Here is a 27842-nt window from a genome sequence, read left to right as displayed (position 1 = left end):
AAGTAAAGCAAAGGGAATCTCCCACCTCCTCAGATTGGGGGCTTCCTAAGGTGTGGGATTGCGGGAAGGCCGGGATTGAGTAACGAGGCTGCGTTCGGGTTTGGATATCACTGCAAGACATGGGAATTCATCCTGTCAAAAAATAAATGTTCACAGCTTTAATGCTCTGAATCCAGTTCACTCAACAGGGCTTCATTAGAACAGGAATGATTCTGTTTATGTTGGAGCCATTGCACAATGGCTCCGTTATCCTTTGCTGATTACTTGTTTTTGTAGCTATATTATCAAATGAAAACTGGGACTAATTTTAAAGTCAGCTTGAATGAAGAAATCCCTCCAATCCATTATTTCATCCTTCATATCTGCCACTTAGGCCAGATTCTCCGACCTCACCCACGGCTGGGATTCTCCAGTCCCGCTGCAGTGAACGGAGACTTGGCTGAGCGCCACACCCTCCGTTCTCGCTGGCAGCAGCGGCAGGGCTGGAGAATTCCAGACATCTCAGAATCTGCTTGTTTCTGAAGAGAACTCCCCTATTCTGGCCTCACCTGCCCTTCCGAGTAGGCAGCTCCCAGTTATTTAACACCCTCCCACTCAGTAACCTGTTCCAAATTTGCCCTTTGTATCATAGAATCCCTACAGTGCAGAAGGAGGCCAATCGGCCCATCGAGTCTGCACCGACAACAATCCCACCCAGGCCCTATCCCCACAACTCCACACATTTACCCTGCTAATCCCTCTAAGTTATACATCCCAGGACACTGTGGGCAATTTAGCATGGCCAATCAACCTATCCCGCACATTTTTGGAGTGTAGGAGGAAACCAGAGCACCCGGGAGAAACCCACGCAGACACGGGAAGAATGTGCAAACTCCGCACAGACAGTGACCCAAGCCGGGAATAGAACTCAGGTCCCTGGTGCTGTGAGGCAGCAGTGCTAACCACTGTGCCACCCCTACAGTAGTCCCTGACCTTTGATCCCTTGCACTGTTCCTCTTGTCAATTCTAATTGTCAATTCTGTGTTAGAAGAGGGAGCTGTAGTTACCCGGTCCAATGCCCAATTGATGGATGGATAACCAATCAATATCAAGTGGACGTTATTCTGATTGGGGACAGATTGGGAGAGAGGTAGATAGATAGAAGATAGAAACCCTACAGTGCAGAAGGAGGCCATTCGGCCCATCGAGTCTGCACCGACCACAATCCCACCCAGGCCATACCCCCACATATTTACCCGCTAATCCCTCTAACCTACCCATCCCAGGACTCTAAGGGGCAATTTCTAACCTGGCCAATCAACCTAACCCGCACATCTTTGGACTGTGGGAGGAAACCGGAGCACCCGGAGGAAACCCACGCAGACACGAGGAGAATGTGCAAACTCCACACAGACAGTGACCCGAGCCGGGAATCGAACCCGGGACCCTGGAGCTGTGAAGCAGCAGTGCTAACCACTGTGCTACCGTGCCGCCCAGTTGTCAGCACTGGGTCCATTTTGTCCGTACTTCTGCGTGCAACATCGGTGTAAGGAAGAGTTATCTTCAAGTTTGACGATGATGCAGAAACAGGGGATTTGGCCAATGGCAAGTTTGGTAAAAGATGTCAGGTGAACACGGATTGGCGGAATGGGTGCAGGAACAGCAGATACAATTGGACAACCACTGGTATTTACATAACACCCCTAACACTGCAACATTCCCCACGCTGCTTCACAAGACCACTATTCGACAAAATATGGGGGAGGCGATGGCCTCGCGGTATTATCACTAGACCATTAATCCAGAAACTCAGCTAATGTTCTGGGGACCCGGGTTCAAATCCCACCATGGCAGATGGGGGAACTTGAACTCAATAAAAAAAAATCTGGGAATTGAGAATCTACTAATGACCATGAAACCATTGTCAATTGTCGTAAAAACTGTTCACTAAAGTCCTTTATGGAAAACAGCCTCCCATCCATTGACTCTGTCCACACTTCCCGCTGCCTCGGCAAAGCAGCCAGCATAATCAAGGACCCCACTCACCCCGGACATTCTCTCTTCCACTTTCTTCCTTCGGGAAACAGATACAAAAGTCTGAGGTCACGTATCAACTGACTCAAGAACAGCTTCTTCCCTGCTGTCATCAGACTTTTGAATGGACCTACCCTGCATTAAGTTGATCTTTCTCTACACCCTAGCAATGACTGTAACACTACATTCTGCACTCTCTCGTTTCCTTCTCTATGAATGGTATGTTTTGCCTGTATAGCACGCAAGAAACAATACTTTTCACTGTATATTAATACATGTGACAATAATAAATCAAATCAAATCAAATCTTTATGGAAGGAAATCTGCCATCCTTACCTGGCCTGGCCTGCATGTGACTCCAGAGTAAGAGTTTTAACAACACCAGGTTAAAGTCCAACAGGTTTATTTGGTAGCAAATACCATTAGCTTTCGGAGCGCTGCTCCTTCATCAGATGGAGTGGAAATGTGCTCTCAAACAGGGTACAGAGACACAAAATCAAGTTACAGAATACTGATTAGAATGCGAATCCCTACAACCAACCAGATCTTAAAGATACAGACAATGTGGGTGGAGGGAGCATTAAGCACAGGTTAAAGAGATGTGTATTGTTTCCAGACAGAACAGCTAGTGAGATTCTGCAAGTCCAGGAGGCAAGCTGTGGGGGTTACTGATAATGTGACATAAATCCAACATCCCGGTTTAGGCCGTCCTCATGTGACTCCAGAGCCAGAGCAATGTGGTTGACTCTCAACTGCCCTCGGGCAACTAGGGATGGGCAATAAATGCTGGCCCAGCCAGCGACGCCCATGTCCCACAAATGCATAAAATAAATTTGACCAAAAAAAATGACAAAAGGTTTGCATTTCTATATAAGACCTTTCATGACCTCGGGACATCCCCAGAACATTTCCCAGCCAATGAAATACTTTGGAAATGGAGGCACTTTTGGAATTCGGAATGCCAGCAGCCGGTTTGTGCACACCATACTTCCACAAGCAGGAACAGGAGAATGACCAGATAGTCTGCTTTACGGTCTGTGGGTTGAAGGGTACATATCGGCCGGGACTCCAGGGCGAACTCCCTGCTCTTCTCTGGAATCATGGCCTGGGATCTTTAACCTCTAACTGGGATGGCAGAAGAATCCTGGGTTTAATATTTCTGCTGAAAGACTGTACCTTTGACAGTGAGGCACTCCTTCAGCACCGCAGAGGAGTGCCTGTTGAGATTGTAGTGCTCACGCCCTGAGGTGGGACTTGAACCCACAATCTGTTGGATGAGTTGTTAAACGTAGGCCCCATTTCCCTGTTCGGGTAAGTGTAAGAAAGCCGAATGGAGTTATCCAAGGTGACCTGGATCATAATTATCCCTCGATCAACATCACAAAATTAAAATATTTGGTGGTTATCAGATTGCTGCTTGTGGGAGCTTGCTGTGTACAAATTGGCTGAAGCATTTCCCACAACGGTAACATAGGTCAAAGGTATTAAATTGACTGCAAAGTGCAATCCTTTTCTTGCATATGTCTACCAGGGATGGGGTTTTCCAGTCTCGCTTGCCCCAAGACCGGAAATTCCTGCCCAAAGACCAAAGATATGTGGGTTAGGTTGACTGGCTATGCTAAATTGACCCTAGTATCAGGGGAATTAGGTGGGTAAATGAGGGTTATGGGAATAGGGCCTGGGTGGGATCGTGGTCGGTACAGGATGTGGGCAGCACGGTAGCACAGTGGTTAGCACTGCTGCTTCACAGCTCCAGGGACCTGGGTTCGATTCCCGGCTCGGGTCACTGTCTGTGTGGAGTTTGCACATTCTCCTCGTGTCTGCGTGGGTTTCCTCCGGGCGCTCCGGTTTCCTCCCACAGTCCAAAGGGTTAGGACGATTGGCCATGCTAACTTTGCCCTTAGTGTCCTGAGATGCGTAGGTTAGAGGGATTAGTGGGTAAATATGTAGGGATATGGGGGTAGCGCCTGGGTGGGATTGTGGCCGGTGCAGACTCGATGGGCCGAATGGCCTCTTTCTGTGCTGTAGGGTTACTATGATTCTATGATACAGACTCGATGGGCTGAATGGCCTCCTTCTGTACTGCAGGGATTCTATGAAACAAAATCTATGAAAGTCAACGGGACTTTGGCTTGTCAGTCGGATTCTCCGTGCTGCCCTCGACGCTTCCTGCGGAGAGCAGGATCGGAAGATTTCGGCCAATGTTTCTGCACTTCTGCATCTGAGGCATTGCTTTTTTTCCACTTTGGATCTGAGGATCAGCAGTTTATCCGCTTGCGTTTTGTCTGGAATATTCTATCACGGGACATGGGTGTGGCTGGCAAGACCAGCATTTATTGCCCTTGAGGAGGTGGTGGTGAGCTAGCTGCCTCCTCGGATACAATTGAGTGGCTTTATCACAATATGGTTAAGTGTCAGCAACATTTCTGTGGGAGTTGCACGTAGGCTTGGCCAGATAAAGTTGGCAGATTTCCTTCCCTAAACGCCAGATGGGTTTTCGCAACAACTTGATAGTTTTCTGGCCATCGTTACCGAGACTAGCTTTTTACTCCAGATTTGTTTAATTAACTGAATTTAAGTTCCTCCAGCTGCCGTGGTGGGATTTGAACTTGTTGGTCTCAGCCTCTGGATTACCAGTCCAGTAACACGATCGCTGTGCTCCCCTTTCCCGCACGGTGACTGGAATTTTCCACTTCTGTCTTCTCCAATCCAGGATTTTCCATATTAATGTGTACGAAAGTGAGCAGGGATGTGGAAAATTCAAATCGACAACTCATGAGTTACTGAGATGTGAGTCAGTAATCAGCAGAAGCCAAGAGCAGGATAAATTCCAGGATAAATTCTAGAAATTTGTTAAGTAATTCACCAAAGATCCTTAGACAGCACCTTCCAAATCCATGATCACTTCCATCTCGAAGGACAAGGGCAGCAGATACATGGGAACGCCACCACCTGCAAGTTCCCCTCCAAGTCACTCACCGTCCTGACTTGGAAATATATCGTTGTTCCTTCGCAGTCGCTGGGTCAAAATCCTGGAATTCCCTCCCTAACGGCATTGTGGGTCAACCCACAGCACATGGACTGCAGCGATTCAAGAAGGCAGCTCACCATCATCGTCTCAAGGGCAACTAGGTGTAATAAGTTCACAGAGGCAGTAGTCCCTTCACTAAAATCCCTTTATTTACTATTCCAACAGCAGTACACAGAGTGTTATCAGTCAGCAGTCCACCTTTGGGAGTGCCAGAGGAACTGACACTCCCGGTTATGTACAAAATAAAGTCTCCCTGATTGGCCCATCAATTGCCCCCTTAACTAGGGAGTTCATATTCCAATAGGCCAACTTCAATGGCCTGATTGACGTCATTAACCTAAGGGATGGGCAATAAATGCTGGCCAGCCAGCGATGTCCATGTCCCATGAATGAATAAAAAAAAATTGGGAACACACGGAATTCTCCAAATGGTGCATTGTTGCTTCCTTTGTAGTTCCCCACCTCAGTGTGATAATGTTACCCTCTCCAGTCAGTTCACTGACTCCCGCTTCTCTTCCATTTGTGACTTCCACAAAGTCTTGAAGTCTGACTCCCACTACCATAGCAACACATGCTCCAAAGAACAAAGCACAAAGAAAATTACAGCACAGGAACAGGCCCTTCGGCCCTCCAAGCCTGCACTGACCATGCTGCCTGACTTAACTAAAACCCCGACCCTTCCGGGGACCATATCGCTCTATTCCCATCCTATTCATGTACTTGTCAAGCCGCCCCTTAAAAGTCACTACCATATCCGATTTCACTACCTCCCCCGGCAACGAGTCCCAGGCACCCACTACTCTCTGTGTAAAAATTCTGCCTCGTACATCTCCTTTAAACCTTGCCCCTCGCAACTTAAACCTGTGCCCCCTAGTAATTGACTCTTCCACCCTGGGAAAAAGCTTCTGACTATCCACTCTGTCCATGCCCCTCATAATCTTGTAGACTTCTATCAGGTCTCCCCTCAATCTCCGTCGCTTCAGTGAGAACAAACCAAGTTTTTCCAACCCCTCCTCAAAGCTAATGCCCTCCATACCAGGCAACATCCTGGTAAATCTTTTCTGTGCCCTCTCCAAAGCCTCCACATCCTTCTGTTAGTGTGACGACCAGAATTGAACACCATATTCCAAGTATGGCCTAACTAAGGTCCTATAAAGCTGCAACATGACTTGCCAATTTTTAAACTCAATACCCCGGCCGATGAAGGCAAGCATGCCGTATGCCTTCTTGACTACCTTCTCCACCTGCACTGCCACTTTCAGTGACCTGTGTACCTGTACACCCAGATCCCTTTGTCTATCAATACTCTTAAGGGTTCTGCCATTTACCGTATATTTCCTATCTGTATTCGAGCTTCCAAAATGCATTACCTCACATTTGTCTGGATTAAACTCCATCTGCCATCTCTCCGCCCAAGTCTCCAACTGATCTATATCCTGCTGTATCCTCTGATGGTCTTCATCGCTATCCACAAATCCACCAACCTTTGTGTCGTCCGCAAACTTACTCATCAATCCAGTCACATTTTCCTCCAAATCATTTATATATATTACAAACAGCAAAGATCCCAGCATTGATCCATGAGAAACACCACTTGTCACAGCCCTCCATTCAGAAACGCACCCTTCCACTGCTACCCTCTATCTTCTTTGACCGAGCCAGTTTTGTATCCACCTTGCCAGCTCACCTCTGATCCCATGCGACTTCACCTTCTGCACCAGTCTGCCATGAGGGACCTTGTTGTCCATGTAGACAACATCCACTGCCTTACCCTCCCTCATCAATCATCTTCGTCACTTCCTCGAAAAACTCGATCAGGTTCGTGAGACACGACCTCCCCTTCACAAAACCATGTTGCCTCTCACTAATATGTCCACTTATTTCCAAGTGGGAATAAATCTTGTTTTGAAGAATCCTCTCCAATAATTTCCCTACCACTGATGTAAGGCTCACCGGCCTGTAATTACCTGGATTATTCTTGCTACCCTTCTTAAACAAAGGAACAACATTGGCTATTCTCCAATCCTCTGGGAGCTCCCCTGTAGCCAGTGAGGATACAAAGATTTCTGTCAAGGCCTCAGCAATTCCTTCCCTTGTCTCTCTCAGTATTCTGGGGCATATCCCATCAGGCCCTGGGGACTTGTCTACCTTAATGTTTCTCAAGAACCCCAATACCACCTCCTTTTTGATCTCAACATGACTCAAACTATCTACACATCCTTTCCCAGACTCATCATCCAAGTCCTTCTCTTTGGTGAATACTGGTGCAAAGTACTCGTTTAATACCTCGCCCATTTCCTCTGGCTCCACGCATAGATTCCCTCCCTTGTCCTTGAGTGGGCCAACCCTCTCCCTGGCTCCCCTCTTGCTCTTTACGTATGTATAAAAAGCCTTGGGATTTTCCTTAATCCTGCTTGCCAATGCTTTTTCATGACCCCTTTTAGCCCTTCTCACGTCTTGCTTAAGTTTCTTTCTACTTTTCTTGGATTCCACACTTGCCTCATGTGTTCCCAGCCTCCGAGCTTTGACAAATGCTTCCTTTTTCTTTTTGACTAGACCCTAGTCTCACTTACAGATGTGGAAGGACTGGGTCTATTATTACCTCTCTGTTGATGGGAGGTGGGCGTCACTGACTGGGCCAACATTTATTGCCCATCTCTCATTGCCTAAGAACTGAGTGGCTTGCTTGCCCATTTCAGAGGATAATTTCAGGACTCAGGGGACCCAGCGATAATTTTTTTGTTAAGCACGGTGGCACAGTGGTTAGCACTGCTGCCTCACTGTGCCAGAGACCCAGGTTCGATTCTGACTTTGGGTCACTGTCTGTGTGGAGTTTGCACGTTCTCCGAGTGTCTGTGTGGGTTTCCTCCGGGTACTCCGGTTTCCTCCCACAGTCCAAAGATGGTGGATTGGCTGTGCTAAATTGCCTCGTGGTGTCCAGGGGGGTTACGGGCTGGGTGGGATTGTTGCTGGTGCAGGCTTGATGGGCCGAATGGCCTCCTTCTGCACTGTAGGAAAGCTGGTCGGCATAGACGAGCACGGAAACAGGCCTTTCGGCCCAACCCGTCCATGACAACTAGTTTCCTAAACTGAACTAGTCTGTTTGCCTGTGTTTGGCCCATATCCCTCTAAACCTTTCCCATCCATGTACATGTCCAAATGTCTTTTAAATGCTGTTCTTGTACCCGTCTCTACCACCTCCTCTGACAGCTCACCCTCTGTATGAAAAAGTTGCACCTCAGGCCCCTTTTAAATCTTTCCCCACTTATCTTAAACCTATGCCCTCTAATTCTGGACTCCCCTACCCTGGGGAGAAGACCTTGGCTATTCACCTTATCTATGCCCCTCATGATTTTATAAACCTCTATGAGGTCACACCTCATCCTACTGCACTCCAGGGAATGAAGTCCCAGCCTATCCAACCTCTCATTATTCAAAACTTCAAGTCCCTAATGGCATTGTGGGTCAACCCATTGCAGTGTTTCAAGAAGGCAGCTCACCACCACCTTCTCAAGGGCAACTAGGGATGGGCAAGAAATGCTGGCCCAGCCAGCGACACCCATGTCTCATGAATGAATAAAACAAAATTATTCACTGCTCATTTACTGAGCAAAGGATGAATCTGGGGCAAATCTTTCTTTAACATGGGTTTATTCACAAAACCCAGAGAACATAAGCACAGACTCCCTATTCCTTCATCCGCACAGAGGTGGAAACCGGTTCTTACATATAGTTAAGAATAATGCCCTCATCTTTCCTCAGTTAGTAACAGTTGCTCTCACTTACAATGTGACAGGATTGCAACATTAACACTCTTACAATCGAAGTGCACTAACTTGTGTTCTGTTAGAACATAGAATTTACAGCTATGTGCCATTTGGACCAAAGCTTACATGAGTCTTTGTGCTCCCCAAAAGACCATAAGACATAGGAGCAGAATTAGGCCACTCGGCCCATCGAGTCTGCTCCACCATTCAATCATGGCTGATACTTTTCTCATCCCCATTCTCCTGCCTTTTCCCCATAACCCCTGATCCCCTTATTAATCAAGAACCTATCTATCTCTGTCTTAAAGACACTCAATGACCTGGCCTCCACAGCCTTCTGTGGCAGAGTTCCACAGATTCACCACTCTCTGGCTGAAAAAATTCCTCCTCATCTCTGTTTTAAAGGATCGTCCCTTTAGCCTGAGGTTGTGCCCTCTGGTTCTAGTTTTTCCTACGAGTGGAAACATCCTCTCCACATCCACTCTATGCAGGCCTCGCGGTATTCTGTAAGTTTCAAGGAGATCCCCCCTCATCCTTCCAAACTCGAACAAGTACAGACCCAGAGTCCTCAGCCATTCCTCATACGACAAGCTCTTCATTCTTGTGAACTTCCTCTGGACCCTTCCAGCACATCCGTCCTTCGATATGGGGCCCAAAACTGCTCACAATACCCCAAATGGGGTCTGACCAGAGCCTTATACAGGCTCAGAAGTACATCCCTGCTCTTGTATTCTAGGTAAGAAGTTTAACAACACCAGGTTAATGTCCAACAGGTTTATTTGGTAGCAAAAGCCACACAAGCTTTCGGAGCTCTTAGCCCCTTCTTCAGGTGAGTGGGAATTCTGTTCACAAACAGAGCTTATAAAGACACAGACTCAATTTACATGAATAATGGTTGGAATGCAAATACTTACAACTAATCAAGTCTTTAAGAGACGAAACAATGTGAGTGGAGAGAGCATCAAGACAGGCTAAAAAGATGTGTATTGTCTCCAGACAAGACAGCCAGTGAAACTCTGCAGGTCCACGCAACTGTGGGAGTTACAAATAGTGTGACATGAACCCAATATCCCGGTTGAGGCCGTCCTCGTGTGTGTGGAACTTGGCTATCAGTTTCTGCTCAGCGACTCTGCGCTGTCGTGTGTCGCGAAGGCCGCCTTGGAGAACGCTTACCCGAATATCAGAGGCTGAATGCCCGTGACCGCTGAAGTGTTCCCCAACAGGAAGAGAACAGTCTTGCCTGGTGATTGTCGAGCGGTGTTCATTCATCCGTTGTCGCAGCGTCTGCGTATTCTAGCCCTCTCGACATGAACGCTAACATTCCATTTGCCTTCCTAACGATTGAACCTGCACGTTAAACTTAAGAGAATCTTGAACAATGACTCCCGAGCCCCTTTGTGTTCCCTTGGCCCCTCATTCACATCCCATCAACATATCCTTCTATTCCTTTCTCCCTCATGTGCTTATTTAGCATTTCCTTAAATGCGTCAATGCTACTCACCTTAACCATTCCCTGTGAGGATAAATTCCGCACTCAAACACCGGGCAGGATTTTCCCGCCAAGCGCACCCCAAGACCGGAAATTCCCGCCCAAGGTCAGCGGGCCTGTAAAATGGTCTGCCAAATTTTCCCTCCAACCCGTTACGAATCATGCGTCGGGTTGGAAGGGAAAATTCCGCCCATTGTCTCTGGATAGAGACGCTTCTCCTGAATTCTCGATTGGGTTTATGGGTGACCGCTTTGCATTTATGACCCCGAGATTCGATTCCTTCCCCACCCACCCGCCCTGCCTCAAGTGGAAGCTCCTTCATCAGGAACTTTCATAATCTTAAAGACCTGTACCAAGGTCATCCTTCAGCCATCTCTTTTCTCGAGAAAAGAGCTTCTCTCTTTTGATTTTGATTTTGATTTGATTTGATTTATTATTGTCACATGTATTAGCATACAGTGAAAAGTATTCTTTCTTCCGCGGTATACAGACAAAACATACCATTCATAGAGAAGGAAACGAGAGAATGCAGAACGTAGTGTTACAGTCATAGCTCGGGTGTAGAGAAAGATCAACTTAATGCGAGGTAGGTCCATTCAAAATTTTGATGGCAGCAGGGAAGAAGCTGTTCTTGAATCGGTCGGTACGTGACCTCAGACTTTTGTATCTTTTTCCCGACGGAAGAAGGTGGAAGAGAGAATGTCCGGGGTGCGTGGGGTCCTTGATTATGCTGGCTGCTTTGCCGAGGCAGCGGGAAGTGTAGACAGAGTCAATGGATGGGAGGCTGGTTTGTGTGATGGACTGGGCTAAGCTCTCGCTAAGCCACATGTAAAATAATGTAATATTATCTACTAGCTGTTTGTATGGTGTGGAGTTTAACGTAGGACTCAAAGCCACAGCTAATTTAGACAGTCTAAAGCTATTGACCCATGTGGATACCAGTCTGGACAGCAGTTATGGCGCCGTGGTTGGCCTAGAGTGGGAATTTAGCCAAGATACCGTTAAATGAGATCCCAGCGAGAAAGTGTGCAGACCCGAGTTTTTTTTAAATTCACGGGACACGGGTATCACCGACTGGGCCAGCATTTATTGCCCATCCCTAGTTGTCCTTGGAGGGCATTTGAGAGTCAACCACATTGCGGTGGGTCTGGAATCACATGTAGGCCAGACCGGGTAAGGACGGCAGATTTCCTTCCCTAAAGGGACATTAGTGAAGCAGATGGGTTTCCCAACAATCAACAATGGGTCATCAGTGGATTCTTAATTCCAGATTTTTAAAAATTGAATTCAAATTCCACCATCTGCCGTGACGGGATTCGAACCCAGGTCCCCAGAACATTAGCTGAGTTTCTGGATTAACAATCCAGCAATAATACCACTAGGCCATCGCCTCCCCCTGCTGTGGGCATTGGAAAAGATTGCAGAGGCTTGCTGTGATTTTCCCACAAATTTTCAGCAGGGAAAAACTATGGGGAAAATTTCTGTGAAACCAAAGGAGTAACAGTGAATCTCCGGGATTGTTCTGCCTCTTTGTGCCAGCTTGATGCATGACTTATTTATTTGTTTTTAATCTGTAGAATATGCAGAGTTTTTACATTGCAAAGGGAAGAAGTTCGTAGACTTTGATGAAGTGCGGCAGGAAATCGAGCAGGAAACGGACCGGGTGACTGGCAGCAACAAGGGCATCTCGTCTATTCCAATCAACCTCCGAGTCTATTCACCAAACGGTAAGTGTGGCTGCGGAGAGAGAGGGAGAGAGACTTCGTGCTGTGGAAATTGTGAGACTGCTAAACTAAGGAGGGGTCATTCTGGAGAAGTAACGCCTCTTTCCAGAACTCCGTGATGCTGAAACAGAGCCCAAGTTATCATCCAATTTGGGGCGGCATGGTGGCACAGTGGTTAGCACTGCTGCCTCACAGCGCCAGGGACCCGGATTCGATTATAGTGCTAGCCCTATAGATACTGTGGCTGCAAGATCAAGTCAGTAACTCACTTCCTGACTTCCCAAAGCCTATTCACCATCTACAAGGTATAAATCAGGAGTGTGATGGCTTGGGTCACTGTCTGTGTGGAGTCTGCACGTTCTCCCCGTGTCTGCGTGGGTTTCCTCCGGGTGCTCCGGTTTCCTCCCACACTCCAAAGATGTGTGGGTTAGGTGGATTGGCCATGCTAAATTGCCACTTAGTGTCAGGGGGACTAGCTAGGGTAAATGCATGCGGTTATGGGGATAGGGCCTGGGTGGGATTGTGGTCGGTGCAGAGACTTGATGGGCCAAATGGCCTCCTTCTGCACTGTAGGATTCTATGATTCAATCCTACACCTTTAAATGGCTCCCTCACAGTTTTGGTGTTAAGATCAGCAGGCACAAGGAAGAGTGGATGTGGGACTAACTGGATAGTTGATAGGAAGGAACTGGCTCCAGAACTTGCCACACCCCTAGCCAAGCTGGTCCAGTACAGCTGTAACACTGGATGCCATGACATATGGAAAATTGCCCAGGTATGCCCTGTTCACAAAAAACAGGACAAATCCAACCCAGCCAATTACCGCCCCATCAGTCTACTCTCAATCATTAGTAAATGACCTCAGGGTGTTATTGCAATTCAATAGTGAGTTCAAGGATCATCCACGTTACACACAAATTCTTAACAAGCGAATACTTCATGAGGTGTAATATAACATTAGATTCCTGTTTTTGTAGTGGAATTGCCAATTTCATATCCTAGTTGTTATAAACAAGATCATGCAGCAAGACCTGGACAACATCAGGCTTGGGCTGATAAGTGATATTCCACACCACACTAGCACCAGGCAATGACCATCTCCAACAGGAGAGGATCTAACCATCGCCCCTTGACATTCAATGGCATTACCATCGCTGAATCCCCCACTATCAACATCCTGGGGGGGGTTACCATCGACCAGAAACTGAACTGGACCAGCCATATAAATACCGTGGCTGCCAGAGCAAGTCAGAGTCTGGGAATTCTGTGGAGAGTAACTCACCTCCCGACTCCCCAAAGCCTGCCCACCATCTACAAGGCACAAGTCAGGAGTGTGATGGAATATTCTCCACTTGCCTGGATGAATGCAGCTCCAGCAACACTCAAGAAGCTCAACACCATCCAAGACAAAGCAACCCACTTGATTGCTGCCCCAACCATAAACAGCTAACCAAGGCTCCTTAGACAGCACCTTCCAAACCCACGACCACTGCCATCTAAAAGGAAAGGGGCAGCAAATACCTGGGAACACCACCACCTGGAGGTTTCCCGCTTAGATATCACAGAATCACAGAAACCCTACAGTACAGAAAGAGGCCATTCGGCCCATCGAGTCTGCACCGACCACAATCCCACCCCAGGCCCTATCCCCGTAACCCCACAAAATTTCCCTGATAATCCCCCTGACACTGGGGTCAATTTAGCACGAGCAATCCACCTAACCCGTACATCTTGAGACTGGGAGGAAATCGGAGCACCCGGAGGAAACCCACGCAGACACAAGGAGAACGTGCAAACTCCACACAGACGGTGACCCAAGGCTGGAATCAAACCCGGGTCTCTGGAGCTGTGAGGCAGCAGTGCTAACCACTGTGCCGACGTGCCGCCCCCTAACATCCATACAGAATGGATTGTTTTTAATCACTTCTAACCACACTTTCTGGACTGAATTTTGTTGGATAGTAGGAAGTCCCCACTGCTGGGACAAAACTACAAGCTCACCCTGAGCTCGTGAGCATTTTACCAGAGCACCCAACTAATAGGCGGCCTTCCAATTGAGGATGGTGGCACAGCGCCACCAGGGGAGGCCCCTGTGATTAGGGTGGGGTGATCTTCTGCTGGTGGCAGTGTAGACGTGGGGCTGGAGGGTGGCCATTGCAGCTGGGAGTGCTCCTCTGTGGACCATGGAGTGGCCATAAATGAACACCACCATCAACATACCAATGGGCTCTCCCCATTTGGTAGCTGTTAGTATCCAACAGGTTTTGTTGATGGATGTTAAATACCTCGTAGTTGAAGGTAATAAGGTTAACAGGTGTTGGCTATCGATTAGTTAGTTATACTCGGATGTGTATATAGAGTCAGCCAGCACACTCCAGAGGGAGATTGTGTCAGAGTGGCAAAGTAAACTCTTCAATAAACAGTCTCCACCAAACTGTCTTAGTCTTCTTCACAACCTGGCTTGGAATTCTCTCCAAGAGCGGTGATCTCTTTGGGGACAAAGTGCTGGCAGGGTGGGAGGTAACTCTTCAATGGCAACTCATTGCCTAATCTGGCTGCCAGGTAGGCAATGTTGCAGAGGCTCCTGCCAATGGTAATAAGCCCTGGCATCAGAAAGACATTGGGCTCCTCATCCTAATTATCCTATTACCCAAATGGCAGGAGACTTCAGAGTGCTTCGGTGCAGAGGGATCTGGGTGTCCTCATGCATGAATCGCAGAAAACTAGTATGCAGGTACAGCAGGTAATCAGAAAGGCAAATGGAATCTTGCCATTTATTGCCGAAGGAATAGAATATAGATGTAGTGAAGTGTTGCTGCTACTGTACAAAGCACAGTAAGTAGACTCACAACACCAGGTTAAAGTCCAACAGGTTTATTTGGTAGCACGAGCTTTTGGAGCGCTGCTCCTTCATTAGGCGAGTCTCGGGCACTCGCCTGAAGAAGGGGCAACGTTCCGAAAGCTCGTGCTACCAAATAAACCTGTTGGACTTTAACCTGGTGTTGTGAGACTACTGTGCCTATCCCAGTCCAACACTGGCAATTCCACATCACTGTACAAAGCACCCATGAAACTGCACTTAGAATATTGTGTACAGTTTTGGTCCCCTTATTTGAGGAGGGATGTGGTGGCATTGGAGGTGGTTCAGAGGAGGTTCACTAGATTGATTCCAGAGATGAGCGGTTTGTCTTACAGAGGGAGATTGAGCAGTTTAGGCCGATAACTTGCTGGAGTTTAGAAGAATGAGATGAGATCTAATTGAGGTGTTGAAACTGATAAGAGGGATTGACAAAGTAGACATGGAGAGGATGTTTCCACTTGTCGGGCAGTTTTAGGATAAGGGGTAGCAGATTTAAAACCGAGATGAGGAGAAACTACTTCCCACAAAGGTTGGTGAGTCTGTGGAATTCATTACCCCAGAACACGGTGGATGCTGGGACTTGGAGTAAATGTAAGGAAGAGTTGGGCAGATTTTTCATCAGTAAGGAGTTGAGGGGCTATGGTGAACAGGCAGGAAGGTGGAGTTGAGGCTGGGATGAGATCAGCTATGATGGTATTGAATGGCGGAGCAGGCTGGAGGGATTGAATTTCCCACTCCTGCTCCGAGTTCTTATGTTCCCGGTGTTTTTCCGCATCATATTACTAACCCTTCGCCCTTGTAGCTAATCAACATAGAGCTGAGATCATTCAAGCCTCTGTGTCCAAGTGGGAAAATTGCAAATAGTTCGACATAATCTTAAATTTAAATGGTACAATCTTGCCCAATGTTGCAGTCCCTATCCCTTACTATCAATGTCTTGGCTGAAATATAAATGAGCTACATTATTGCCAAATTTGTCAACCTTCACCTCCTTGTTTGGTTTGAATGTTATCAGGGGGCGGGATTTTATGGCCTTGCTTGTCCTGAAACCCTAAAACCCCGCCCGAAGGTCAGTGGACCTTCCCATGTGCCACCCCATGCCTACTCCGGTTCCTTTGGCAAGTGGGCCGGTAAAATTCCAGCCCGTGATATCAAGACGCTGTAAAGCTATAAACTCATTTGTCTCTTCTCTTTTTCAGTCCTTAACCTGACCTTGATTGACCTCCCTGGAATGACCAAGGTGGCAGTGGGTGACCAACCGGTCGACATAGAGTTCCAGATCCGAGACATGCTCATGCAATTCGTCACCAAGGAGAACTGCCTGGTCTTAGCGGTGTCCCCCGCCAACACTGACCTGGCCAACTCTGACGCCCTGAAGATAGCCAAAGAGGTTGACCCTCAAGGTACTGCGCCATCCTTTAGACACAACCCCTATGCTGTTTAGAACTCAACTCGACAAAAGGTTGTTGCCAGTGAGCTGCTGGAAAACCCAGAATGGAGGGTGAAAGATGGAACAGCTCCATTCTCATCGTTTAGATTTCATCACAATTCCAGCATTTTTGATTTGATTTATTATTGTCACATGTATTAGTATACAGTGAAAAGTATTGTTTCTTACGTGCTATACAAAGCATACCGTTCATAGAGAAGGCAAATAAGAGGTGCAGAATGTAGTGTTACCGTTGTAGTTAGAGTGTAGAGAAAGATCAACTTAATGCGAGGTCGACCCATTCAAAAGTCTGATGGCAGCAGGGAAGAAGCTGTTCTTGAGTCGGTTCATACGTGTCCTCAGACTTTTGTATCCTATTCCCGATGGAAGAGTTGATGGCTGCTGCCCGTATTTTGGGGGACATGATTCTAAGGTTTAAATTTATTTGTTCGTATCACAAGTAGGCTTACATTAACACCGCAATGAAGTTACTGTGGAAATCCCCTAGTCGCCACACTCCGGCGCCTGTTCGGGTACACTGAGGGAGAATTTAGTATGGCCAATGCGCCCTAACCAGCACGTCTGGTGCATGAGATGTGAGGAGGGGGATGTTTTTTACGCAGAGGATGGTGGGTGCCTGGAACGCGCTGCCAGAGGAGATGGTGGAAGCAGGCACAGTAGCAACATTTAAGAGGCCTCTGGATGGGGGAAAGAATTGGGGAGGAATAGAGGGGTACGGATTGAGTAAGGGCAGAATGTTTTTTTTAAAGTTTAATTTGGGCATCATGATTGGCCCGGGCTTGGAGGGCCTGTTCCTGTGCCGTACTTTTCTTTGTTCTTCATCTTCGGACTGTGGGAGGAAACCAGAGCACCCGGAGGAAACCCACGCAGACATGGGGAGAACGTGCAGACTCCGCGTAGACAAAGACCCAAGCCGGGAATTGAACCCAGGTCCCTGGCACTGTGGGGCAGCAGTGCTAACCATTGTGCCACCGTGCCGCCCCAGCATGTTTGTGGATATTGCATGTGCCCATTTCTTCTTTTGACATTGCTCCAGTCTATGTTCAAGGCGTTTGCAATCCAGGTCTCAGCGATGGAAAGTAAAAGTTAAAGTTTATTTATTAGTCGCAAGTAGGCTTACATTAACACTGCAATGAAGTTACTGTGAAAATCCCCTAACCGCCACACTCCAGCGCCTGTTCGGGTACACTGAGGGAGAATTTAGCACGGCCATGTACTAACCAGCACGTCTTTCAGAGGAAGCGGGAGCACCTGGAAGAAACCCACGCAGACACGGGGAGAACATGCAGACTCTGCTCAGACAGTGACCCAAGCCGGGAATCGAACCCGGGCGCTGTGAGGCAGCAGTGCTAACCACTGTGCCACCGTGCCACGATGTCTGTGTTTCACCATTTTTTGAGATGATTCCATCTCTCACTTTTGGAATTCTGTCACCTTGCCAATCAGTCCAGGCAGCATTCTTCACTCAACCAGAACAGATACCTGGACCCCAAGGGTTAAATTACGAGAGCTCACACAATCCGGGGTTGTATTCCCTGTTATTTGAGATGGGAGAGAGTGATAGCGAGAGAGAGAAACCATTTCCATTGGTCGGAGTGCCTATAACTGGGGGGAGCAGTCTGAAAGTTTGGGCCAAATCTTTCTGGAATAAAATTAGGAAACACACTCAGAAAGTTTCAACACTATTCTGGAAACAACAATTGAAGCATTTTTGTCAATCGTAGAATCCCTACAGTGCAGAAGGAGGCCATTTGGCCCATCAAGTCTGCACTGACCACAATTCCATCCAGGCCATATCCCCATAACCCCATGTATTTACCCTGCTCGTCCCCCTGACACTAAGGGGCAACTTTAGCACGGCCAATCCATCTAACCCGCACATCTTTGGACTGCGGGAGGAAACCGGAGCACCCGGAGGAAACCCACGCAGACACGGGGAGAACATGCAGATTCCACGTAGACGGTGATCCAAGCCGGGAATCGAAAGCCGGGTCCCTGGCGCTGTGAGGCAGCAGTGCTAACCACTGTGCCACCGTGCCGCACTAATCATTGATATTATGGATTTGGGGAAAAGATGGGTATATGGAGTTGGGTTGCAGTTCAGCCCTGATTTTACTCAATGGTGGAACAGTTCCGATGGGCTGAATGGCCTCTTGCTGTCCCTATGGCTTTTGAGATTTGCCTCCATACGCCTTCGTTTGGACACGGCAAGTGTTTGAATTTTGGAAGAGCTTCAGCTTGTGCTTTTTATTTTATTTTTTGCAAAGCAACCCATGTCTCTCTGGATTTATTTAATCCAGATTGTGGGAGGGAGAGGAAGGAATTCATAGTGTGTGTGAGAGCTGGGGACAGATGGTGCAATGAACAGGGCACCAACACGCCTGAGTTGTTTGGTAGGCGCAATGCTGCAATTCATCTCACTGCACTCACTGATTGCAACTTAGCAATTCAGCAATATTCTTCAGTTTCATGCAGTAATTAAGAAATATGTTTTTCATCTGGTGATTAACTGAGGATCATTATGCCTACATTTACAACATGGTGACGTCAGCTTCACATGGGTGGCACAGTGGTTAGTACTGCTACCTCACAACGCCAGGGATCCGGGTTTGATTCCGGCCTCGGGTGACTGTCCGTGCGGAGTCTGCACGTTCTCCCCGTGTCTGCGTGGGTTTCCTCCAGGTGCTCCAGTTTCCTCCCACACTCCAAAGATGCACAGGTTAGGTTGATTGGCCATGCTAAATTGCCCCTTAGTGTCCTAAGATATGAAGGTTAGGTCGATTGCCCATGCTAAATTGTCCCTTAGTGTCTTAAGATCATAGAATCATAAAATCTCTGCAGTGCAGAAGGAGGCCATTCAGCCCATTGAGTCTGCACCAACCACAATCCCATCCAGGTCCTATTCCTGTACCCCACCTATTTACCCTCGCTAATCCCCCTGACACTAGGGTCGATTTAGCATGCCCAATCAACCTAACCTGCACATCTTTGGACTGTGGGAGGAAACCGGAGCACCCGGAGGAAACCCACGCAGACACGGGGAGAATGTGCAAACTCCACACAGGCAGTGACCCAAGGCCAGAATTGAACTCGGGTTCCTGGTGCTGTGAGGCAACGGTGCTAACCACTGTGCCACCGCGCCACCCCAAATGTGTAGGTTAGATGGATTGGACATGCTAAATTGCCCTTAAGTGACCAGGGATATGTAGGTTTGGTGGATTAGCCATGGTAAACATGTGGGGTTATGGGGATAGGGCAGGGAGGGGTGGACTCTTTCGGACAGTCGGTGCAGACTTGATGGACCAAATGGCCTCCTTCTGCACAGTAGGCATTCTTTGGTTCTATGGGAATGTAACCAAGGGAACCCAAAGCTGCCCTTTAGCAGATTAGGGCCCATTTCTGGATTATTTTTGCAACACATTATTTGTGTTATTTCCTTTCCCAGCCGAAAGAATAAGCCTGAGACCTGGGACCTCTCCTGATTCTCTACAGGCGCCACTCCATAACCCGGCCACTAGGAGGTGGACAAGAGTAGCTAAGGGGGGACTGGGACTCTGATTATTTCTCTCCTCCTTCCCTCCACACCTGCCCCTTCCCTATGATGGCGATAAGCAACTTTGTGTGTGATGAGAGGGCAAGTAGAGTTAGACGGGTAGATGCAGGGCCAGGCGCCATTGTGTGGGGAGCAGGAGCTCCAAGTTCATGGGGTTGAGTCCTGCAGCTCCCCCTGCAGGGCACCAGTATTTTTTCACTGAAAAGTCTTCTTTCTTCTCCAGGTCTGCGTACAATTGGGGTCATCACTAAGCTGGATCTGATGGACGAAGGAACAGACGCTCGCGACATCTTGGAAAACAAACTGTTACCCCTTAGACGAGGTAAATGTCACAAGATTTTTGTTTTCAGAACTCCCCCAATTTCTTTTTTTAACTTTTATTTCTTTCTCAAGAGTTACAAAGCCAATGCGCAGAGTGGGCAGAGCTAGCCCCTAATCCGTCTCCTTGCTTGTTCCAAAATCCAATCCAAAATCAAATTGAATCCAATTCCTGGTGTTATCATTCAGGTCAGAAACTCCAAAGTGTTTTATGAAGTCCGCCTGGATGATAGGTTTTGCTATTTGAATTTGGCTAGAATAAGCATGAGATGTTTCATTTCAGGTATGATTCAAGTGACCCACTAGGGAGCTTTTATCAAACAAAGTTTATTTAAGAATATAGAAAGAAAATTAGCAATAACTTTTACTAATTACAAACGAAACCAAAACAACCACGTTAATGTATAACCCTTAACAAATATATCTAAAATGTTCCAATCAAACAATAAAAACCTTCCATCGACAATTAACACAATAAAGACTAAAGCTCACGTAGACTGGAACCAAGGCCTTTGGTTGGAGAATTGAAAACTCTGTGTTGTAAGTTCTAGCAGTCCTCTTTTTGCACCCAGAACAGTTTGAAGTCAGAACAGCTTTCTGGAACACCAGGGAGGGGCTTGAGATTGGTTCCACTGGTCGGCGCAACATCGAGGGCCGAAGGGCCTGTACTGCGCTGTAATGTTCTATGTTCTAGGGAGAGACTCTGGTCAAGCCACCAACAGCAGAATCTCTACTCCAGGAAGGCAAGAAGCCTTGCTTTCAGCTAACCAGCAGAATTTCCAAAACCATTGAGAGAGAGAGAGACTTCTTAACAGCTTGATGTCCCTTCTAAAACGAAACCCTGCAGCTCAGAACTGAAAATGAAAGCGCTCCTGTCACCTGACCTGCAAACATTCTTCCTCCTCACAACGCAGGGTCATAAATATCCCAGAGTAAAAATAAACAAACCCCATTTAAATAGCAATAAAAATACCTCTCCAGCCAACTCGGCAACAATGACATCAGCTGAGGCTGTGAGCTGCAGAGAGCATGATTTAAAAAAAACTCTTAAAGGTACAATGAGGTCACAATGGTCCTTACAAAGACAAGGACAGACATGCATCTGGGGTGGAATTCCCTGATTGTGAAGTTCCCGTTGATGGTGCCCCCCCCCCACCTCATTTCTTGGCGGCATGGGATGGAATCATCGGCAGTGGCAGGACCAGAAGATCCCACCACCAGCGAACAATGCGCCACCTCCTGCTGCCGAGAAGCACACCGCGGGGTGGCCAGAGAACCCCCCATTCCCATTCTTACACTTGATCCTCAGTTTGATCTGAGCCCAAAAGGATCTCCCCCATTATTTGTGTTCTGAAGTGTGCATTTGCAGAAATGGATCAAATCTAATGTTGACTCCTGATTTCCTGTAGCCCCTCTTGGTGCCACTTAGATTTCTCTAATCTTTTCTAACTCTTATTTTTGGTCTCATGTGTCTCAGTCTGAATAAAAAACAATCATTGACTGTAATCTCTCACAAGTGGGTAATGATTTTCCTTGACTTGAAATGACCCGTCTGAAATATGGCTGTGATTCCAGTCCCGGTCTCTGTCAGACACTGCATCACCTTCCTGCCTCAGCTAGCTGTGAATAGCATCTGTTACAACACGTGAGCCATCTGGCTGGAGGTTGACACAGATTCAACTGCCCCTCATCAAAAGCACCTTGCGATCCTATTTCCAAATGCTAGCTTGTCATAAACAGGTGCAGGGTGGCGGAATGGTTTATACTCCGAGGGCTCTGGGAAATGGAGAATTGTCAGAAATGGCTTAGCTGCAATGCATTACAGAGAAGGCTGGAATTGGTCAACAGGGCTGTTGGCGGTTAGTACTGAGACATGTCTCAGTGGAGGAGGAGGGGGGTTCTTTGCTTTTTGTTGAGACTTTTCTTCTTCATTCATGGGACATGGGCGTCTCTGGCTGGCCAGCATTTTTTGCCCATGTTCCATGTTGAGTTGCCTAGTTGCCTGAGGGCTGTCCTTTAGGAAGGAAATCTGCCATCCTTACATGGTCTGGCCTAAATGTACCTCCAGAGCCACAGCAATGTGGCTGACCTTCCAAGGGCAACTAGGGATGGGCAATAAATACTGGCCAGCCAGCGATGCCCATGTCCCACAAATTAATAGAAAAAAAGAACAAAGTTGACATAGTCCCAGATGACCATAAGCTGTGACTGGTGGTGATTTACCCTGAGGATCACTATACCTCAGGCAAGGGGCAAGGTTGAGAAGACGGGGCCTTCATGAATAACTTCAGCTGGTATGGGAATTGAACCCGCATTGTTGATGTCACTCAAACAAATCAGCTGTCCAACCAACTGAGCTAAACTGACTCCTTGTCAGCGAATAAACCACCCTTCCTTCATCTGTTCTAATGAGTCTTAAGGGGGCCTTAGTGGCAGAAGTTCACTCAATTGGCTATCTCTCCCTGAGCCATGGTTCAGGAAGACCAAGTGGTTTTTGTTCTGGTTTCTCCAGGATCTCCTCTGGGAGGGCAGTGTGCAATTCTCGAAGACACTCTGACAGGTCACGATGTAAACACCCTTTCCATGGTCATCTTCATACCAGTCAATAGGGCAGTTGGTCCTATAAGACGGGAGGGTTGTTATGCCCTTTCACAAACGGCATGATGAGGGGCAGGGACGATGCATCCACCAAACACAAATATCCCCAGGTCATCAATCTAGAATTGGGAGCCAGAGCTCTGGTTTCCAGGGAGTTCTGGAACAGAGTCTGAACTGTTGATCTTCTGGTTTTGAGGTGGGACCTTTACCATTGAGTTAAAGTTTCACTCAGTGAAAGGAAGGTAGGGGAAAGTAGCCACAAACGTTGATATATAGTGGGTGTGGTACAAGAAGTCTGGTCTGGCTTTGACTCCCTGCTCTGTTTCTGTTTTTCTGAAGGTTACATTGGTGTCGTAAACAGAAGTCAGAAGGACATTGATGGGAGAAAGGATATTCAGGCGGCCCTAGCTGCTGAGAGGAAATTCTTCCTTTCGCACCCAGCTTACCGGCACATGGCTGATCGCATGGGGACACCGTACCTCCAGAAGGTCCTCAACCAGGTAATGCCAACTTCACCTGTTTGCCAATTGGCAGGCTGTTAGTTATTGGCCTGAAATAAAAAAGCAAAAAATGCTGGAAATACTCAGCAGGTTGTGGCAGCATCTGCGGAGAGAGAAGCAGAGCAAACAGCTGGAATTCTCCGATCCCGTCTGCCCCACTGCTACTGCCAGCGAGAACGGACAATTTGTCACTCAGCTGAACCTGCTCAGCAAGTCTGGAAAATCCCAGCCTCGGGCGAGGTTGGAAAATCCCAGCCGCAGGCAAGATCGAAGAATTCTGGCCAATGTTTCAGGTCTGTGAGCGCTCATCAGAACTGGGAAAAGTTAGAGATGTAACGGGTTTTTAACAAAGTTAAAGGGAAGACCTGTGACAGGGTAAAGACAGAGATTGGATGAACGGCCAGTTGGACGTCCAGGGCCAAAGGTGATGGAACAAGAAAAGAAAAAAAAGATGCGCTGAGAGGTGATCTGCTGCTGACTTTTTAAAATTTGTCCATGGGATGTGGGTGTCACTGGCTGGGCCAATCTTTACTTCCCGTCCCTGAGGGCATTTAAGAGTCAACAACATTGGAGTCACATGTCAGCCAGGGAAAGGACGGCAGATTTCCTTCTCTAAAGTGCGTCAGTGAACCCGATGGGTTTTTACAACAATCGATGACTGTTTCATGGTCATCAGTAGACTCTTAATTCCAGATTTTATTGAATTCAAATTTCACCATCTGCCGTGGTGGGATTTGAACTCGGGTCCCCAGAGCATTGCCCATGGTCTCTGGATTACTAGTCCAGCCAAAATACCATTGCACCACCGTCTCCCCCCAAGGAAGGGCTGAAGGAAAGAAGCTGAAACGAGCAAAAGGAAACCAAATGGAACCGGGATTATGATCTGAAGTTGTTGGACTCCATGTTGAGTCTGAAAGGCTGCAACGCGCGCTGAGTCGGGAGATGAGGGGCTGTTCCTGAGGCTTGCGTTGAGCCTCACTGGAACAGTGCAGCAGGGCAAGGACAGAGATATCAGCGTGAGAGCAAGGTGGGGAATTAAAATGATAGCATACCAGAAACTGGGTCATGCTAGTGGACTGGACAGAGGTGTTCTGCAAAGCCATCACCCAATTTTGCATTTGGTCTCCCCAGTGTAGAAATGGCCACTGTTGTCTGTGCGGAGTCTGCACGTTCTCCCCGTGTCTGCGTGGGTTTCCTCCGGGTGCTCCAGTTTCCTCCCACACTCCAAAGATGTGCAGGTTAGGTGGATTGGCCATGCTAAATTGCCCCTTAATGTCCCAGGATGCGATGGATTAGATGGATTGGACATGGTAAATGGATTACAGGGATAAGGCAGGGGATAGGGCTGGGTAAGATACTCTGTCAGAAAGTCGGTGCAGACTCGATGGGCCAAATGGCCTCTTCTACACTGTCAGGATTCTATGAACACATTGTGGGTAGTGAATACAGTAGACTAGATTGAAAGAACGACACCTAAATCACCTGGGAGGAGCTGTAGGCCTGGTATGTCCCCTCAATGACACAAGGGGTTGTCGGGTTGCCAACACTGCTGGATTGCCCTGGAGTTTTTAGGGATTAAAAACTGAATATCCTCGACGCTGCTGGAAACAAAAATGGGGGAAAATTAATTGGAACATTGGAAAAGTCTGCCTTCTTTAATGTTCTTTGGAAATCTGATTAAGTTCTGAAAATATTGTGTATGGTTGCAGTGAGGGAGTAGAGGGTGAGGGTGTTACAGAAATGTCAGTGTGACTGATGGGATGGTTAAAACCAGCATGACATGTGATGAAACCCCAGCAGTACGTCCAATCAGAGCTGGCAAGGCTGGGGAGTGCAGAAAACAAATTTTGAATGAAGTTCATTGACAATGGGCGCCATTTTCAGCTCCGTCGCACTGAGACGGGCAGGCGCAGAGATTTGTGCCACTGACATTTTCTCAGAGGCGGGAGTCGGCGGCTGAAGACTTGCCCGTCCTTGAGTGGCAGTGACCACGGTGGCACGGTGGCATAGTGGTCAGCACTGCTGCCTCACAGTGCCAGGGACCCGGGTTCGATTCCCGGCTTGGGTCACTGTCTGCACATGTGGAGTTTGCACATTCTCCCCGTGTCTGCGTGGGTTTCCTCCGGGTGCTCCAGTTTCCTCCCACAGTCCGAAAGATGTGCGGGTTAGATGGATTGACCATGGTAAATTGCTCCTTAGTGTCAGGGGGACTAGCTAGGGTAAATGCATGGGGTTATGGGGATAGGGCCTGGATGAGATTGTGGTTGGTGCAGACTCGATGGGCCAAATGGCCTCCTGCACTGTAGGGATTCTATGACCAATGTAGGGGAGTTAATGGCCGACTGTCGGCTCCCAGATATTCAGCAACAAGCAGCTCCAGGCAGGTTTTGAGGTCCTTGCTCCCTCCCTACCTCCCTGGCCATAGCTGCAGCCAGGAGGATCCACCCCGACACCTCCCCACCCCACCCCTCCCATGATGGTGACTGGCCTCTGTGGGAATTTTTTAATTTCAAGCTTCTATTAAAATTGCAGAGAGGGCTTCAATTGGACAGCGAACCTTCGGTCTAGTCACTAACTCAGCGACGTGTAGAAAATTAATGCTGGGAGACTCTTAGCACACACGACATAGGGTGTTGACATCTTGCCCAGTGTGTCAGACCTGAGTGGCAGAGGCTTTAACACAAGTGTCGGCCTAATCTCGGCATTAATTATACTCTTTGCTTCCCTCTGCCCCTGTCTTTAACAGCAATTGACAAACCATATCAGGGACACACTGCCTGCCCTCCGCAATAAGCTACAAAGCCAGCTGCTCTCCATCGAGAAAGAAGTGGAGGAATACAAGAACTTCCGACCTGACGATCCATCCAGGAAAACCAAGGCCTTGCTACAGTAAGTAGTCTTCACGGGACGTACCGTTAGCAACAGGGGAGACTCTCCATGGGAGATTTTTTTCTTGCTTCCTGAGGTAAGGGGATTATCGCAGAGTAAGGGCACGCTCATTGAAGGCGGATTCGAGGATGAATTGCGGGTGAGATGTGCGGGACCTAAAGATGCTGGCAAAACTGGCTCCTCAGAGATTGGGGTGTCCCATTCTCAGAATGACGCGACACACTCCTACTTGATGGCAAATACCACCCCCATTCCCTGGCATCAGGATCCCTTTCTATCCAGATCACCAGTACCAGACCTCCCCATCCCCCTCAATCACCAGTTTCAGATACCCCTCTCCCAGTCTCTGGCATCAGCCAACACCGCCCCCCCCCCCCCCCCCCGCCCATACCCCCCCCCCCCCCCACCTCCCCACGCAATCACTGGTACCAGCAGCCCCCCTCCCCAAGTGAGTGACACCCCACTATACGCTGACCAAAGGTCCCCCCGTTCAGGCCCTGCCTCTTGGCATTGCCAATCTGGGACCGCCCCCGGCACCCTGACAGTTCTAACCTGGCACTGCCAGCGTGCCAGGAAAAGTGTCAGAGCACTCTCCAGCCATTTCCCCAACCACCCAGGGGCTACAATAGTCTCCATGCCCACCAGCATGGTCATGACATCTATCCAGAGAATTCAACAGCGGCTGCGAGGGGTCCTCATTGAGGAACCCTTGCACTTTCTTATCTGATTAGTGCCAGTTGTTTGGATTGTTTAGAACCAGCCTCCAGTAAAAGCACGCTGATCAGGCGTAAGAGTTAGAAAAAAAAACCCCTTTAAACGAATGAACTAAGACTGTACACCTGCACATTCTATGAAGCACTTCAGAGTAGAAGAAATCCCCTTTGAAAACAATGAAGTCAGACTGAACAGCTGTGCTTTTGCGGAAGCATTTCAGAGTTGATGGACCGTGAGGTGTTGTGGAAATAAACAATGATAATCCCTTCTTTGCAGGAGCTGGCAGCAGCTAGTCAAAGGGGTTGTAAACGTTAATGAGGAGTGAATTAGAATGTGAACAGAGCACTTCAAATCTTTTAAAAGCTAGAGAGAAGACGAGTCCCTGCAACTTGGCTGCTGTTTAAAATTGACATTGGGGAGATAGTTCAAAACTTAAAAAAATTACAGAGAGAAGACTGGACACGTGACCCCCCCCATACCAGGAGAGGCCCCCCCACCTGAACTCCTCCAGTCCTGCCCAAGCCCCACAACCTCCACCTCCCTTGAAGGATCCCCCTCTGCACACTGGCAGCAATGCTTTGCCCAGGAACACCCTGGAGGTGAGTGCTGAGCGGTACCAACCTTCCTGCACCCTCACGGAGTCCATGACACCTGGGCCCAGCTTTTGAATACCTGTAGGTATTGGCATTTTGGTGACTTCCCGCTGTGGGGACGGGAGCGTACCGGGAAGCCGCTGCTTTTAATTCTAAGCTCGCTAATGAGATTAGAATCAATGCTGATGAGTTTGTATCAGGTTCTCGCCCTTTCTGGGTGAGATTCTGATCATGCCAGGTGGCAGGAGCATCGGAAACTATATAACTCCTGGCGCAAACCCCAATTCAGGCCTCTTGCCAAGTTCACCGGCCCAGCAGGATTGAAACAGGTAGAGATGAACAG

The 27842-nt window shown here is 48.1% G+C and overlaps 1 protein-coding gene across 1 annotated transcript in view; it reads left to right on the top strand.

Moving 5' to 3' along the window:
• Positions 1-27842, top strand: part of dnm1b (dynamin 1b) — a 265941-nt gene that overhangs the window by 74772 nt on the left and 163327 nt on the right. Inside the window, exons 3-7 of the mRNA XM_078227525.1 lie at positions 11878-12027; positions 16084-16287; positions 20111-20209; positions 23143-23303; positions 26050-26192. Of these exons, the coding sequence (XP_078083651.1) occupies positions 11878-12027; positions 16084-16287; positions 20111-20209; positions 23143-23303; positions 26050-26192 (757 nt within the window). The remainder of the gene's footprint in view (positions 1-11877; positions 12028-16083; positions 16288-20110; positions 20210-23142; positions 23304-26049; positions 26193-27842) is intronic.

The sequence above is a fragment of the Mustelus asterias genome, chromosome 13 (genome assembly GCF_964213995.1).
Source record: "Mustelus asterias chromosome 13, sMusAst1.hap1.1, whole genome shotgun sequence".
Taxonomy (NCBI): Eukaryota; Metazoa; Chordata; class Chondrichthyes; order Carcharhiniformes; family Triakidae; genus Mustelus; species Mustelus asterias.
The sequence above is the reverse complement of the archived record's forward strand: the minus strand, read 5'-3'. Positions and strand labels throughout refer to the sequence as shown.